The 16,654-nt window shown below is 51.4% G+C and overlaps 1 protein-coding gene across 3 annotated transcripts in view; it reads right to left on the bottom strand.

The window, feature by feature from the left end:
* ZMYM3 (zinc finger MYM-type containing 3) overlaps positions 1 to 16,654 on the bottom strand; it is a 22,983-nt gene extending 6,329 nt beyond the window's left edge. The window contains exons 1-15 of one of the 3 annotated variants that reach the window (XM_027902864.1): positions 15,679 to 16,654; positions 13,811 to 14,707; positions 13,273 to 13,316; positions 12,792 to 12,864; positions 12,022 to 12,313; positions 11,411 to 11,588; positions 10,774 to 10,986; positions 10,048 to 10,198; positions 9,379 to 9,494; positions 6,831 to 6,917; positions 6,345 to 6,495; positions 5,590 to 5,762; positions 4,996 to 5,161; positions 1,225 to 1,283; positions 533 to 701 (exon numbers count right to left, since the gene is read on the bottom strand). In XM_027902864.1, coding sequence (XP_027758665.1) covers positions 533 to 701; positions 1,225 to 1,283; positions 4,996 to 5,161; positions 5,590 to 5,762; positions 6,345 to 6,495; positions 6,831 to 6,917; positions 9,379 to 9,494; positions 10,048 to 10,198; positions 10,774 to 10,986; positions 11,411 to 11,588; positions 12,022 to 12,313; positions 12,792 to 12,864; positions 13,273 to 13,316; positions 13,811 to 14,693 — 2,755 coding nt within the window. In that variant the 5' untranslated portion in view covers positions 14,694 to 14,707; positions 15,679 to 16,654. Of the gene's footprint in view, positions 1 to 532; positions 702 to 1,224; positions 1,284 to 4,995; positions 5,162 to 5,589; positions 5,763 to 6,344; positions 6,496 to 6,830; positions 6,918 to 9,378; positions 9,495 to 10,047; positions 10,199 to 10,773; positions 10,987 to 11,410; positions 11,589 to 12,021; positions 12,314 to 12,791; positions 12,865 to 13,272; positions 13,317 to 13,810 lie in introns of all 3 variants that reach the window. The other 2 variants (XR_003573397.1, XM_027902865.1) reach the window with 2 other exon arrangements.

The following is a 16,654-nucleotide window of genomic DNA, read 5'->3' as shown; positions in this document are numbered from 1 at the left end:
CTTGATCCCAGAGGCTCCTCCACCCAGCCCTGCACTGACATGCCCCCAGCCATCCAGCACCGCAGCCCTTCCAGCCACCAGCTTCTATGATTTGTGCACGGAGCTGGAGCAGCAGCAAGTCAAGCCTGGCAACACGAGGGGCTTGCCTTAGCCAGAAGTGCAAGTCCTGTTTTTCTGTAACCCTGTCAAGAGGTCCAGTTGCCTTGCACATGCTGGAGACCACACACACATGCCCAACAGGAGCTACAGACTGGAATGTGCTCAGCAGACAGCCCTTGGACAAGCTGACAATCTCCAGAGCAACAGGAGTTGTCCCACAAGAGGTGGGATCATGCTACAGTGCTCTTTGCATCCCTCCTTTTGCTGCTGATGGAAATGGGCTCCCTACCTCCAGCCCTGCCACATGTACCCAAGGACTCCTCAGCACAGTGCCAAACACATTTCAAGCTGGATTCACAGTCTGGAGCAGGGATGTGCCCCTTGCCTTTCCAAAATGCCCCTGTAATCCTGCAGTTATGTCTCGTTTTCCTACCTGTCTGACATCCTTTGGACTTCATTTCTAACTTGCAGGAAATGCCCCTGTTCTGCATCAGTGGTTTACACATGGCAGCTTTGTTTTTCCGAGGGGTGGCTGGAACCACAGGTGGGGCAGGAGGCGGTGCAGCTGAAGACGTTTGGGCTGAGGAGGCCTTTGCTGACAGCTGAGGAAATGCAGAAAGCAGGAGGTTGATGTTCACCTAAGGCAGCACAACTTCTTCCCTACTACAGCTGGAGTGACTCCCAAAGCACCTCCCCAACACACATGTGGATGCTCCCATGGTCAGGCCTGGACGAAGGACTGCCAAGCTGCTCCTGGTAGGCAGCAAACCTGTGTGGTGTCCCTGCTGTGCCAGGAGCCTGGCACTGGTGGCTCCTGTCCCACGGGGCAGAGGGGAACAGTGGACAGTGACTATACCCAGGCACAGAAAAGCACCATGCAGAGAGGAGCCAGTGCCACAGTGTCAGGTTATTCTGGAGTTCATCATCGACTCCTGGGGAATGGTTATTCTTCCCCCTTGCAGGAGTTATGCTGATACTGCCCTCCCCAGGAGCTCTTATCAGCTCCCACTATCCAGATATCCTAAAATTCATTGATTGTAGAAGAACAAAATCTCCCTGAGCAATGGCAGAACTGTCCTCTCTCTTTGTGCCATCTTGCAAAGTCAGACCTCCAATGGGCCTTACCATGTTAGTCTCTGTCTTCTGTGGGGAAGGGACAGCTGGTTTTGGATCTGAAGTCTGACCTGTAAGAGAAAGCAACAGGTCTTGAGTTCAAGAGCTCCTGGGCCAACGTGTCCCACTGCTGGGACTGGAGGTACCAGCAGCCAGAGAGCAGGGACAGGCTCCCCAGAAACTGCTCCTGGCCACTTCAGGAACAGTTAATGTTTTCACAATCTCTAGCCCTAGCAGCTCAGAAGACACTAGAACTCCAAAATCAAGTTACTCCCATGTCATTTTGTGCTCCCTTGCAGTCCACCCCAATCCCATCACAGCAGGTCAGGAGAAATCCCAGCCCCTTGTTGAGAGAGGAATCCAGGGCTCTATTCCCAGCTCTGCCTATTGGCTTGCTGTACCGAGCCATGGCCCCTCCCTGTGCCTCCATATCCCTGCTACAAATATCTTGGCAAAGTGCTTCGAGATCCCCAGGAAGAAGGTGGGAGAGCTGGCAGTAGCATTATGAGATATCCCAGAAAGGAGAGAGACAGCTTTGCCCCAGCCCTAGGGATGCAGTCCATTCCCCTAAGTAAAGAAGGGATCACCTACAGGTAAGAGGCGCATGTGGCAGACAGTCTCAGGTGGTGACAGCGTCACCCTCTCTTGGATGAGAATTCCAGCTCATTTGCTCTGCAGAGAACCTGCACCCATCTCAAAGGCCTATGAGCTAATGGAGCACCTTCATCCCAGCCTCCAGTGAGCCCTGCTTACCCACATGGCTGCAAAAACATCTACAGCACTGACTAACCGTGGGCCATGCATGGAGGAGACACCTGCAAGGAAGGCAGCAGGTCTCAGCACCCAAAGGCAGTGGCGGGTCCATTTGCACCTCCTACACACACACAGGCTCTTCAGGAAAGACCCAGATTCCCAGAGGTCCAACACAGAGACCGTGCACTGTGCAGATTTCCTCTGTCCTGAGGAAATGCAGGACAGCTCCTGTGCAACTGGAGCTCAGCAGGCTCTACTTGCTGGCCACCAACAGCAGGAAACAGGCAAGTTCCAGCTGGAGAAAGCTCCCTAATCTGCAGCTGAGCATTCAGCCATAGGTTCTGCAGCAGTCTCAGGGTCCAAGAACTCACCCTGACAGCCTTAAGTGGATGGGCAGCAGGTCCAGGTAGGAAACATCCATAGCTTGACTGGAAAAGACAAGCTATGGCGCATGAGCAGAAGTTCTGCTGCAGCAGAATCAAAAGCAAACATGATTGCCCCACAGACCAGTGATTTAGGACTCAGAAAGCAAGATTCTCCTGCCACAAAGCTCCATGTGTCCAGGTTTCGAGGAAAGCTGTGCCTTGTTCTTTACTCTCATCCCAACACCAGCAAAGAGCTGTCAAGGCATTGCCTGCCCCAACGATGACTTCTGACCCTCTACCCTCTCCAGTTGGACAGCCCTGCGCAGAGCCAGTTCCCCTTGGAAGTGTTTGGGCACAGTTTTGCAGCAGAAGCTCCTCAATCCTGCATTACATGGACCGTTCCCAGCAAAAGAACAGATGCTTACACAATCAGCAACAAGCAGCCTCAAGATCACTACGCTGGTAGCAGCCACTGGGTCACAGGAATTACGGGTTCTAGGCAACCACTGGCTGCAACAGAATAACCAAGTAGTCAGCAGCTCTGCCCAAGATGGGCCTGAAATCCAGGCAGTCCCTTGTGAGCTGGCAATGCAGCTGCCAGGTCCACAGGAGACCCTGACCGGACCAGGCAAAGCTGTTCCTCACCATGAGCTGACAAGCTGCTCCTCCTCAAATCCCCTGCACAGCCCAGTGGGCTGGAAAGCTCCCTGTGTAAGCAGGTCCTTGGCTCCAGCACCCTTCCTTTGCAAACTCAGCAGTTGGCCACAGTCCTGAGGCAAGAGTGTCCATGGCTATCCCACAGCTGGGTGTGCCAGAACACACAGAGCGCTCAGTGCCATCAGCAGCATTCACCAAGCACAGCAGCTGCTGGGGCAGCCTGGAGCCTGTGCTCAGCTGAGCACTCACTGCTGATGAAGGGCTTTGCTTTGGCTCCCCCAGAGTCCTCCCAGGGGGCACAGAGAGGCAGCTGTGGCACAGTGAAGGGTGATGCCCCACGTACCACGCAGCAAAGTTCTTGAAGGTCTCCAGAGATGTGAAAGAGGAGGCCTGAGACTCTCATGGTTGTTGGTGGTAGAGAAGGTACTTCTGAGTCTTGTGGTCCATGGCTCCAAGCAGCAATGTGAAACACGGTTCCCTCTGCAGGCAGTTTGCCCGCTGTGCCTGTGTTTCAAAAGCAGTGCCATTGGTCCCTCACAAGTGACATGCCTTGAAAGCAGAGGACAAATCCAACAGGATGGCTAGCGCTGTGGAATCACTTGGTGAGCTACAGGAACCAGCAAGTTTAACACGTCTTCTTCTCCCAGGCAGCAGAACATTGTGAACCATCAAGCAGACTTCCCATGGGCACCCCTGTGCCAGCAGAAACCAACAGTTCCTTATCCAGGTCACTCCAGTGTCCTGCTACTTGAGCTGTCACTTCACACAGCTTTTTCTGGAATGTGGCTCTTGGAAGGCAGGTTTGGACTCCCCTAATTAGGAGAACCTGCTGCTTCTGGAGGAGCAGCTCTGCTTTGCTATCTGAGCAGCAGTGACATCTGGAGCTTCCCCCATCTTACAATCAGCCCACAGGAGAGAAGTCAGAAGGGTCTGGAGATGGAGGATGAGGTCTCTCACGTGAAGGTCCTCGGTCTTGGTTTCCCCTCCTTGGCACACCCTAGCCAGGGTTTTACACCTCATGAAATCCCAGGGAAGGCAGCAAAGCCCTGAACCTGCAGTGCAGGGATGTGCTGGAGCTTGATGCACTGAAGCAAGTCCCACCATAAACTGCAGGCATCTTAACTAAATCCCACAGATTACCAAGGACATCGTGGCCTATGCCAGACCAAGCAGAATGAGATCGTGCAAAAGTCCAAGGGCCAAGCGATGTCTTGTCACTCACTACGAGCACCTTCCATCCCGAGGGATCCCAAAGCACTTTGCAATCTTCCATAAGCAACTGGCTCAAGTTAACGATAGGAAATGGGGCAACAGGCAGCGAAAATCTCCTCTCCAGCTGGAACTCCATGGATGCAGAATGGGGTTATCTGGGACACAGGGGTGGCAACTCCCCAAAGCTGCAGCGAACTCTGGGTAAGTGGTAGGACTCCAATCTAACATCACAAGACAAGAGTGCCTCCAGCAGCTCAGCGCTCCCTCAAGACCGTTCTAGGTTCAGCTCTGGCTGAGGAGAGCCCACCTACAGCATCACCAGCACCACTTCCTGCAGCACCCTTCTTTGTCCTTGAATGCTTCCCATCCAAGCACTGACCTGGCCCAATCCAGATTAGCTTATGAGATCTGAGAAGGTCACAGCTCGGAGGTGGTGTGGGGCTGCAGGTGGATTGTCATGCCAAACCACGCTGTCCCCTAACCCTGTAAATCGAGCTCTCCGCTGGCAACTTGAGGATGTTAAATCCCTGAGTATCCTCGCTAAGAGTGTGAGCTACAGGCAGCACGCTGGCACCGGCTCCTCCCGTCTGGGCCCTGTGTGTCATAGAACCATAGATGTTAGAGATGGAGAAGCCCATTAGGTCCCACTCCGTCCTTTCCCCCCCAGGGGCCAGTGCAGGATTGTTCCCTAGCGTCTCCTCCAGTCCCAGGCAGGAAGCTTCCACCCCCTGCTGTTCAGTCTTCCCTGTGTCTCTCAGACTGAGCTATGCAGGTCCCCTCCCTCCCTCCTACTCACTGTTCAGCAGGCTCTCGGGCCCCTTCTGCGTGTCCAGGTTGGGCTGGTTCTGTTGATTGTAAAATCGCAGCAGACACTGCTGGTTGCAGAAGTGTTTGATTTGCCCCCGCCAGTGGATGGTTTCCAGCAGCTTCCCCTGACGCTTGCAGGCATGGCACCGAGCTGCCTAAAGCCCGCATCAGCAGGAGAGAAACAACGAGTAACTAACCACACCCCCTCCGAGTGCAACACAACTCTCCAGTGAAAGGTGCACACAGCCAAGGTGCTGTGAGCCTCCCCACAGCAGTGCCCTGCCAGTGCCAGCCAGGGACTCCAGCGGTGCGAACTTCTCCCAGCAGCACTAGCCGCGGATCCAGCACTGTGAGCTTCCTCAGGGCAGTGCTCTGTCTGGCAGGATCAGCTGGGGACTCCAGCTACGTGAGCTTCCCCGTAGCAGTGTCCCGTCATTGCCAGGCAGGACTCCAGCAGTGCCAGCTTCTCCGCAGCAGTGCCAGCCAGACTCCAGCAGTGTGAACTTCCTCAGTGCAATGCCCACTTATCTGGGTGCCGTGCCCACCACAGCACTTAGCACAAGCTGCCAGTGCCAATACTGACCTTGAAGTACCAGAGCAAGTATTTGCTTTTGCAGTCTTCACTACAGAAGTCCCAGGTGCTGCCCTCCAGCTGCTCGGTGACCGCCCGCTGGCAGGTCTGAGAACAGTAGGTGCAGGTGATGCAGCACAGGCCCAGGTTCTTGGTGAAATCCTGTTTGTAAAGAAGCACACACCCTGCGGAGAAACAATAGGAGTGAAACCTTCCCAGGATGAACTGGGGGCCTCCCTGACCCAAACATGACCAAAATCCAGGTCTGCGGAGACAACAGAGCACACGCAACACACTGTAGGGAACAATCCAGCACTGGCCCCTGGGGCTGGGATAAGATGGGACCTCATGGGGACTTGCCATCTCTCACCTCCATGCTTCTAGGAAGAGTCTGACTCCAACCTCCTGTGTGCAGGAACCCAGCAGGCAGGGCAAGGCCAGGTCAGGCCAGCCCAGACGCAAGAGCGTAGAAGTGCATGATGACAGGAGGAGCGGAGCTGCCACCTGCTGTCTCCCCAGCCCCCAGAGAGAGAAAAGCTGTGAGAAGGCCCTCCCCAAGGACACAATGAACGGTAAAGATCTAGCCCTAGGGCCTGGCTGGACAGCAAGCCATCCCCACAACAGTCCTCCCTTCACTGCACGGCAAGGCTCTTGCCCCAGGGCCTGGCTAAGACAATCTCCCCTCTGTTCCTCTCCATGCTCTCTTCTCCTCCCCCAGCATGGGCTGGCATGGAGGTTTCTGCCTTTCCCATGCCTTCCCCAAGTACCTTCGCTGCAGAAGTTCTTCTCCACCCCAGAGAAACGGATCTTCTCGTGCAGCAGCTTCTCCTGCTTGCAGTGCTCACACTGGGACACCACCCCACGCAGCCGCTTGAAGTCCTCGCAGCAGTCCTTGCAGCAGAACTGATACACCTTGTCCTGCCAAAGAGACCGCTGCCAGGTCAGCCAGGCTGGCAGGAGGTTCCCACACTTCTCAAGGAAGCAGGAGAAAGACTACAGGGCTGAGTCAACTCCCCAGCTCTGCTGGCACAGGGTTTGGCAGAAGTGGTCTCCTCCTGCCCTTCCGACATCCCCACCGAACTCCAGGAGTGCAGCACTCGGCACAGTCTCCAGGCACGTCTCTGCAGCCAAGGCTCTCAGAGAGCTGGCACGGGAGGAGCTCTGCTTTGAGCAGAGAGAGGAAGGAGCCCTGCAGCTCTCCCCAGTGTTGGCCTCCAACTCAATATTCCCCCTCCCCCAGGGAAAGTCCTCACCTGCCAGTCTAGGATCTCTGGCTTCCCGCTGAAAAGATTGTGGCAGTAATGGCAGTTGAGGTGGATCCCACCTTCTGGACTGGTGCGCTGCAGGAGAGGAGACAGCGTATGGAGGGAGAGCCACATGGAGGGCAGAGGACACCTGCTTCTCACTGCCACCACTGCCTGCCTCCTCCACGGTCACAGCAGCCCACCCGGCCCCACTCAGACCTGCTGCCACCACTGGTGACTCAGCCAGTCCACCACATCATGTCTCAAGCTCCTGAAGAGCAGATTCTTGACAGCAATTTCACTTTGCTTCCAGTGTGCTGGGTTCAGCTCTTCTCAGGAGGGCAAGCTTTCAAACTGCCAACCGACTGGATTTGAAAACATCAAGGGGTGGGGGCTCAGCAACCTCTTCTCTAAAAGCTCCTGAAGGACAGGTGCTTGGTTTCTATTTTCAAGGTTTCAGAATTCAAACAGCCTTTCTCATTCCACCTTCTGCTAGATTAAACAGCCATTTAGCATCTGGTGTCTTGTCCAAAAGGATCTATTTATTAATAAAGTCATCTTCCTGGTTTTCTTTCTGATAACTCAGCTAAGGCATTCTGCAAGTGTCTTAGTATAAGCATTTTTCAAGCCCAAATGCAATTTTTATGGTGTGTTTTTTTTTTTTTTCAGGATACTTTCAAGTTTTCTGCATATTGAAAATAAAGTGGACACTGGAAAATACTTCCTATCTGTCCTATCTGTGCAACATTCTATGTAGCTCTTTTGCTCCCTAGCCCTCAGACTTTAACTCCATGTTCTTCTGCTTGTGCTTGCAAGAACTTAATTAATCCTTCCCTCTGTGGCTGTAAACTGAGACACTCACACTGAACAGCTTATCTGCTGTAATCCCAAGGTCTTTTCAAAGCCCTTACTTTCCCAGGACGTGCATCCCCACACTACTTGAGTAAGGTTGACACAGGATCTTGCACTGAATTGTATTTAAGCACAGATTAGGAGGAGGAACCAGCCTTGTCAATCAATCCAATCGCTTTGCTTTCTGTGACTGCCTTGGCTTCAGCGTGGGCTAAGGTCACCAGGTTTTGCTTCATCTGCAACATTTTACTATGTTTACTTTGACTTTATCGCCAAATGACTGATGAAGACGTTGAACTCCGTTGATCAGTACTAGGCCAAGCTTAACACTGATCCCCAAGAAACCATCTGGGAAGATTCAGCTGTTTTAGTTTGACAAGTGTGTTCTGACAGTTCCTAATCCAGGTTATGCCTTGGTTCACTCATATGGTACAGTGCTGGGTTTACATGGCAATAATTCAAGTTAGGTGACTTGGTGAAGTCTCAGGTAACTGGAAAAAGGGAAACATTGCAACTATTTTTAGCAGAGCCTGTTGCAATAGCACAAGGGGTAATAGTTTTAAACTAAAAGAGAGTAGATTTAGATTATCTATAAAGAAGTTTTTCACAATGAGGATGGTGAAACACTGGCACAGGTTGCCCAGAGAGGTGGTAGATGCCCCATCCTTATAAATATTTAAAAGGTCAGGTTGGACAGGGCCCTGAGGAACCTGACCTAGTTGAAGGTGTACCTGCTTACTGCAGGGGCTGGACTAGATGACATTTAAAGGTCTCTTTCAACAGAAACCATTCTATAATTCTACTCTTATGAAGTCTACAACTGTAAAAACTCTACTGCTACACTACCCACACTATTTGTGACCTCAGTGAAGGATTACATCAAGGATGCATAAAAGAACACCAAAAACCCCTCCCCCCCAAAAAAAAACCCCAAACAACAAAAAAAATCACCCCCCACCAACCAAAAAAACCCCACAATCAAATAAAAATAAAATAATCCAAAACCCAAATGCTGCAACTGCCAGTAACTACCACTTACCTCTAGATTCTCTACATTTTCTCAGTTGCGCTTCACACATCCTGGCCTAAGTTTCCCAGGTCTTCCTGGCTGTTATTTTGTTCTTTGACAACTGTACAAAACTAATAACCTTAAATTTGCCTATGAATACCACAGACATTTCACACACATGCTGAAACTTAACGTCAGAAGATTAAAAACCACCAGTAAAGCCTTCGAGGATTATCAAACATGAGGTATTCAGGCCTGCTGGTTCTAAGTTTTCAGACAATACGTTCTAGAAGGCTCACATTTCTTGGTGACACCTGACTCAGAGGGGAGCTCTGCCCCTTTCCACCCAGCTAGCAGGTGTGCACTGTGCTTTGCTGGCTTACTTGTGCTTTTGCTCATGCTCTTGTAAGGCCACCACATCCCAAACCACTCACGCAGCACAGCTCTGCACTGCCTTTGCACTGGGCATAACCTGACAGACAGGAGTGGATTACAACCTGCCTCATCCCAGTGGAGGGAGAGGATGATGGGGCCAAGACTGAGATATGAGCAATCACAGTCACTGCAACTCTTGTGTTCCACAGAGACTTTCTTAGGAACCCTCCCTGAGGAGCTCAAGGAAGGTGGAGCCTCTGCTAAGTGGGAAAGGAGGAGTGAGCTCTGTGGCCCAGCCCAGCACGAAGGATATTTCAGTACCTGGAATTTGGTCCAGCAGCTGGGACTGCAGAACTGATAGACAACCCGGTCTGTCTTGTTGTAATAGCAGGGTTCAGATAAACTCTTTCTGCAGAAGCTGCAGGGTCTAGGGGGACCTGAAGAAACAGACAGGAATTGGTGAGGGCAGCAGCAAATGACGTGAGACTGAGATTGTGAGGATGGCATGCCAGCTACTCACTCATCCTCAGTCTGAGAAGCTATCAAAAGGCAAGGGACAAGAACACCAGGAGACTAAGAGCACCAGATTCTGCTAGGACAGAAATGTTAAACACAGATGGAGAGCAGAGGGGTTCAAGGGAGTGACCCTGGATCTATAGGACTTGGGACAAAACTACTTGCACCAGAGACCCTACCCATTCCTGGACACCCCAGTACTCCATGTAATGGAAAGGGCAATGCCAGCACAGTCCAGCACTACACCTGCTCCCTGCATTCTCAAGAACAGCAATGTACACTACCCTCCATATTAAGGTGTCTGCATTCTGCAAGGGTTCCTCGGTATCCACATCTCCTTCCCCTGCTCTCACTGGATTCCTCCCCAGGCAAGCAACACATTTTCTTTTCAGTCCCATCCACAAACAATAAACCATGCTAAGGAAAGAGTCAGAGTGGAGAGCTGATTGATTCCCTCCGTGTAGGTAATCTTACCAACTAAGCCTGACTGCTTCACTTTGTGGGAGGTAGTGCAGCAAATGGAACAGAACAGGCCCATCTTGCCACTGCGATCCACGTTGGGCAGCATGTCAAAGTTCTTGCACAGCGTCTTGCACCACATGCAGGGGTAGACCCGAGTGTTCTTCTGCAAGCACAGAGCAAAACAGAGCTGCCAGGGAGACCAGCACAGCCAGCAAGCTCCAACCCTCACATCCCACCCCACTCCTGGGTCCACCACAGGACTGCTCTCCTGCAGTGACCACCTGATGGCAGAACCAGGCTCACAGTCTGCAGGTTCAGGTGGTGGTAGCAAAAAAGGCTGCCTTTGGCACTTCAGCTTCTCATTTTAAGGGTAGCCTGGCAGGAATACAGAGCTTGGCAATCCCATGGAGACAGTTAAGTGAAGCCTGCTCAGGTCACAGAGGAACATACCCAACAGAATCATGCTAACTGCATTTACCAGTGTCACTGCACAGTCCAGCTTATTGACTGCCTGATCCAAGCCTGGGTCAAAGATGGGTCTAATGCAGAATAAATTCATTCTGTTTGCCTGCTTCAAAATTTCCCCATAGTAATTTTTTAAATGCTTTCTCAGCAATAAAAGACCGAGGGCGTTTGAATCACCTGTCATTGCCCTGTGAAGTGCCCTGTGCCACACCAAGCAAAGGAGATGTGTGTGCCCACAGAGACCCCCCACTCCAGGCAGCTGACTCCACACACCTTCTTGTAACTGTTGAGACACGTGGAGTTGCAAAAGCGTTTTTGCTGGCCTTCATGGAAGAGGTACTCCAGGGGCAAGCCCTTGTTGTAGATATAAAGTCCACAGTTGTCACAGCAGTTTGTCTTCAGCCCCTTGGTGGCCCGGAACTTGGTGAAGCAGGCGTCACTGCAGATGCGGTGAACCACACTCCCGTTGCTGACCTCGTGCTGGATCTGCAGAGACATCATTGCTGTCACTCCCCAAACAACCTCCTTCCAATGCAGCTGTACCAGTGCTGCCACAGCCCTTGGGGTAACAGGCTGTCGCACTAAGACTTGGGCAAATGCCACGCTGGAAGCTGGTGCGGACTCAGGGGGGCCTCCCTCGCCAAAAGTCAGTGGAGCAACTGGGAGAGCAGAGTGGCAGGAAGCAGTGAGCTCCAGGGTGGGGAGAAGCAGAAGCCTCCTTCCTTCTGCTAAAATAAGGGCTGGTCTACAGTAACACAAAAAGACCTGGGCGTGAGCCCAAGAACAGCCCAGGGGCTGAGGCCTCGCATCACTGGAAAACCCGGCAAACGCCCTGGTCCCGGGCTGGGCCAAACACTGCAGGTCCCAAGCACCTCATCCAGGACATGGGAAGGACAAGGGATTTATTTACCTCGCCAGGTTTGTGGCAAACGCTGCAGCGACTGGTGTCCGAGGCATCTGCAGACTGAGGTGCTGGTCTGTGCTGCTGAGCCTCGTAGAGGGAAAGGCAGACAGAGGTGCAGAACTCGTGGAAAGAGCCACCTGAACCAATCTGGGCAACCACAGAGTCCTTGGTGTTCCAGATCTCCCTGGGGATCAGGAGGGGGATGTGTTAGTGCAGGGACACTCGAGTCCTGCCACAAAGGGATAGGATGGCCCACTGCAATGCACGGGACTTTCTGGTGTCCCAAAAAGTTGGCAAGAAATGTCTCACAGCAGCTTCTGTCCCGGCCCAGAGGAGTGGTGTCTAAAGATGGAGCATGCAGGAGGTTGTTTTGAGAGGAGGCTGGAATATGGGGCCTTGAGCCTGGGGACAGGCAGGGAATGGCAATAACACGAAGGGGGTGTAGGGAGCATGGGAGATGCAGAGTGTGAAGGAAGACATAGGGCAGGAGCTGGCAGGGGGCAGGAGTGATGTGGGTGAATGAGGGTCATAGGAAGGAGAGTGGCAGGCAGAGCTGTGGAGCAGGTGAAGGGGGTGAGGAGCACGGGAGCGCTGAGGAAAGGGGAATGAACACACACTTTTTGCAGAAGGTGCATATCTTCTTGCCAGGTGGTTTTTTTGAGAAGGTGGTGAGGCAGGAGCTGGAGCAGAAGAGCTGAGGAAGCCCTTTGCGCTGGTAGGCGGTTTGGCCCTTCTGCAGGGGGGTCCTGCAGTTGGCACAGGTCATCTTGGTGAAGGTGGAGCGGGCGGCTCGCTGGGCCATCTGGGTGCGCAAGGACATGCGGGTCGAGCGCCGTGTGCGGAAAGGAACGAAATCCTCGTCGTTGGGATCGTCCACCATGGCATCAGAGTCCTCGTCAGACACTGGAACTGCAAAGCAGCAGAGGAAGAGGCACAGAAATCCCTCATTAGGGACTGAGAAACTCTGCCATGAGACACATGCTGGGACTTTCTGGGTCACCTTTCTGAAGCCCCTCTATGTACTTTGTACCTGTCTGGGTGGAGTGATAAAGGGACTCTTCAAAGAAATTCTGTTGGAACTGGAGATGAATTAAGAGGTCTTTAGGCAAACTGGGTTTAAGAACAATTCCTCTTTAGGAAGTCATGATATGCCAAGGTTGAGCAGAAGCCTAAAGTGTGAACTTATAAAGCAGAAAACCCTCCAAGAGCTAGCAGACCTTAAAGGGAACAGCTCAGGCAGGCAATTAAAGAGCAACATGCAAATACCAGGGAATGGTAGGAAGCTCCAGAGTTCCCACTGTAGTCACACCATGAACCACCTGCCCCCAGTGGATCTGGGCCCTTCTCTCAGGCTGAAAACAGGAGCTGACCAACCCTAGTTACTTACTGCTCTCTGAGGAGTTCACAGTTTCAGGCCTGGCAGTTTCTGATCTTCTGGGTCGTTCGCTTCTTTTCTGCTCCTAGAAGACATTCAGAAAATATTTAGGCTAACTGTTTGCTAGGACAACCATGGATAAATATCCCAGATCATGGTGGAGTTCCAACCTCTGGGATTTGCTTTCCCAACAGCTAGGGAATAAAACTCCATGAAAACGGATAAAACTCCATGGATACCTGACCAGAGCTGGCAAGACAGAGGAGAGGGGGAAGTAGGCTCATGAGAATGACACTTGAGCTGAGGGCAGCAGGGACATGCTGAAGCCACATTACAGCACAGTGGCAGTGCACAGGGATCACTCCATCCCAGGAGACACGCAAACTCCTTCCCAGAGGGGTGATGAGACAGCCAGTGTCCCTCACAGAGTTTGACAACAGCCAGCCACGCTCTGTGCTCCTGTACCATACATACTTGACTGCATTCTCCTCACCTTCTCAGCTGGCAGCTCGCTCCCCTTCCCAGACAGGCTTTCTCCTGGAACAGAAGCACAGAAAAAGCTGTCATCTAACATCCTGCTTTTCTCCAACAGAAGAGCACAGGTGTTCTCCAAATGCAGTCACCATTTGGGTCAGTCCTGGCTATCAAGTACAATTCTGGTGCTGATCAGACACAGGAAGGTTCCTAAACCCACCATCTGTGGTTGGAGATCCAAACATGCAGCTTGGGAGGAGCCCTTGAGGGGGAGACCTCCCTGCGTGTGGGAGGCAGGCTGGGTGGGCAGTTACCTCCAACTGCTTCTGAACCAAGACAGCATCTCCTGGGGATGGTCAGCCTGGGCAGAGGAACTTGGCCTATGGGAAACACCTCCTGATGACCCTCAAATCTAGACTATCAGTACCATTGACAATTTCCACAGCAGGGGACGAGGAGAAAAGCTGGACTGCAGAACAGACTCCAGCCTCAGCAATGTGCAGCTGGATGAGCTCCTGAGCAAAAGGGAGCCAAGTTCTGCTGAGCCAACAACTTACCTGCTGGTGCTGAGGCTTCCTGTGCTTTGAGTACACTATTTTCTTTGAGCGAGTTTTTCCCGTTATCATTCCCTCCCTCTGCCTGGTTTTCCTCCTTAGGCTCAGGGGGCAAAGCTGCAGTTCTGCTGTCTGGGCTCGGTTCCACCTCTGCTTCCCCTGCCAGCCCTTCCCTCTGCAGGGGTGAGCTTTTCCTTGGTGCTTTCAACTTCATCTTCTTTGTCTGTTTAAGACTGAGTTGGGGTGGGGGCATTGCTGGACTCGAGGACTGTGCTGTGGTTTCTTCCGTGGCTGGGGCACTGCTGAGGTTCCCAGAGTCAGGAATGGGTTTTCGAGGTGATTCAGGGGCCTTGTCACCAGGCAGTGCAGGAATAGCAGCAGCACCGCCTTCCTTTAGGTCCCCAGAACAATTTTTTGGTGCATCCTCCCTTTCTTTCCACGCTTCTGGAACAAGGGCCTCTCTAGAGAGGGCAGAAGAGTCTGAAGGTCCATCCTCCACGTCCTGGGAAGGTTGTGCCTTACACAGCCCATCCAGACCCTCAGGTTTATCCTGCTCCATCAAGTCAGCAGTTTTACCCAAGTCACCTAAGACATCAGGTTTCTCCAGCATATCCAAGACATTAGGTTTATCTAGAACGCGGTCATTTGATTTATTTAGTTCAGAAAGGCTGTCTGCTTTCACTAGAAGGTCCAAGTCCCCACCTGCAGCCATCTGCTTGGATTGATCCCAGCCAGGGGGCTGAAGAACTGAAGCTTCCTGGGTGGAAGCTGTTTGGGAGCCCAGGAGATCTTCACCAAACTCCATGTCAGCAGGGAGATCTCCAATAAGCGGTTTGTCAGGCAAGGACAGGGGGTCCAGAGATCCTGAAAATTCACTGGAATCCATTTAGAAGATGGCAACTGGAAATGAGAGAAAGACTTGCAAGTTAACGAAAAGCGGTTTAACAAAGCACATGAACTGTCCACTCCTCTGAACACTGCTGGTGTAAGGCCCAGGAGTGCTGCCAGCCATGACCAGGACACCAGACACCAGCAGGTCCCTTCTGCTTGTGAGGGTACAAAAATCTACAGCCAAACAGCAGCAGGACCCAGCAGTCCAACAGAGCAGACTTCTGGGAACTCTACAGCCCTCACACACCTCACCAGAGCATGGCAAACAGACTTGTTAATGCTCAGTGACACGGGGAGGGGGGATCAGAAATGACTTGAGTGGCAATTCAGGAGGCTCCACACAGTTGTTCCATGGTGTCTGATACCTCCATCACCGACTTCCTCTCTGTCCAAATAACCTGTCTGTCCTTTCTCCTCATCTGTTCTCACAGAGCTAACACATCTTTTGGTTTTAAAATATCTTTTCTCTTAAACCTCTCTTAAATAGAGGTAGAAATAAAGCCCCACAGCCTGTGCCTCAACAAGATAGAGGATGACAAGATGCATTAATTTTGTCAGAGGACAGATAAAAACAATGTTACAGCACAGCTCCAGCTGCTGCATAGCCCCAAAACTACGTGGGCTAATATTCAGGCACAGAACAATTGGAAAAGCTTAAGTTAGAACTAAGGAGGAGTTCTGGAGAGTGGCAAGAAGAAAGTCTGACATGAAAAGCAGTCACAAGAAGAACAAGTAGCGAAGGTAGACACAGGCACGCAATGCAGAGTCAGGAGAAAAGACCAGTGTGACTTTGCAGGGCACAGACAGTGCACTGGAGCAGGAAGGTGTGGTGCAGACTGGCAGCCTCAGAGGCAAAGCTGCAGCCCAGCTCCTCGTGGGCAGCATTATCACAGGACAGAAAGGTCAAGGCTTTGAGATGAGACAAGTAATGGTGTCTAAAAATAAACTGTACCCCCACAAAGAGAGGATGGTTGACAAACCTGAAGAGGGAAAGGGAGTAGGAGCTGCAGTTTGCAAGTGGTAAGGCAGATAAGACTTCAAGTAGCGCCATGTCCCCAAAACAGGCTGTAGGTAGACACTACAAGAAAGGCACTGGAATCAAAAAATGAGGCATCAACTTACCCCTCCCTGTCAGAGCAACTCTAATTCAAAATTTGGCACTGTTTTAAGCCCTGAACCAGAAATTCAGTATTCCTGTCAACTGGAGCTTACTATGGGCATAACTCTTCTATATCTACGAAGGATGAAGCCTGAAATAATTTCACTGGTGACAGCTGTTTAATACTTTCTTCATATCCTCTGGTCTGAAATGATAACCAAGTCTCACTCACAAATGGTTTGCTCAGCACTAAACAGGACATATTCAGACAAAGAACGTCCCCAGCTTCTGAACCTCACTCAAGCAGTTCAGCGAAATCATACCCAACATCTGGATTTCAAAGCCACCGCTTCCTTATTTTATCTGAAAACACACTGAAGTTTTCTGTTTCCTGGGGGCAGATAAGCACTGCTCCCACAGTCACAAACAGAAACTACAGCAAATGTAATCTCAGAGATGCTCAGCAAGTTTCATCACTTAAAGGCTTTGGTGATTTTGTTTACTTTTAGTTACAAGAGTAGACAAAGCTTCTAGAATGAGCCAATTCCAGAGCACTACAAGATCTAATACCTGTTTTAGGGTGGCTGACAGAAAGAAGAACAAAGTGAAATAGAAACAAAGACATCTGAAAGAAAGGTCCTAAGGATTCGAAGCAAATGAGAACCCTCCCAAGATGATAAACACATTTTTTTTTCTGCTGCTCAGAATACAAACAATGCCTCCTGCTCAAAGATGTCCCCCAGACAGACAGCAGACCCTAAAACAATAAACAAAAACATGACAAGCCACCCAGATAAATAAAGAAAGTTTATTTATAGGTGTACCTACCAGGGCTAACATACTCCTCAAAATCACCT

Source organism: Empidonax traillii, unplaced genomic scaffold, assembly GCF_003031625.1.
Source record: "Empidonax traillii isolate 1590-97213 ecotype Southwest subspecies unplaced genomic scaffold, ASM303162v1 scaffold918:size355816, whole genome shotgun sequence".
NCBI classification, from domain to species: domain Eukaryota; kingdom Metazoa; phylum Chordata; class Aves; order Passeriformes; family Tyrannidae; genus Empidonax; species Empidonax traillii.
This window is presented reverse-complemented; position numbering and strand designations above follow the sequence as displayed.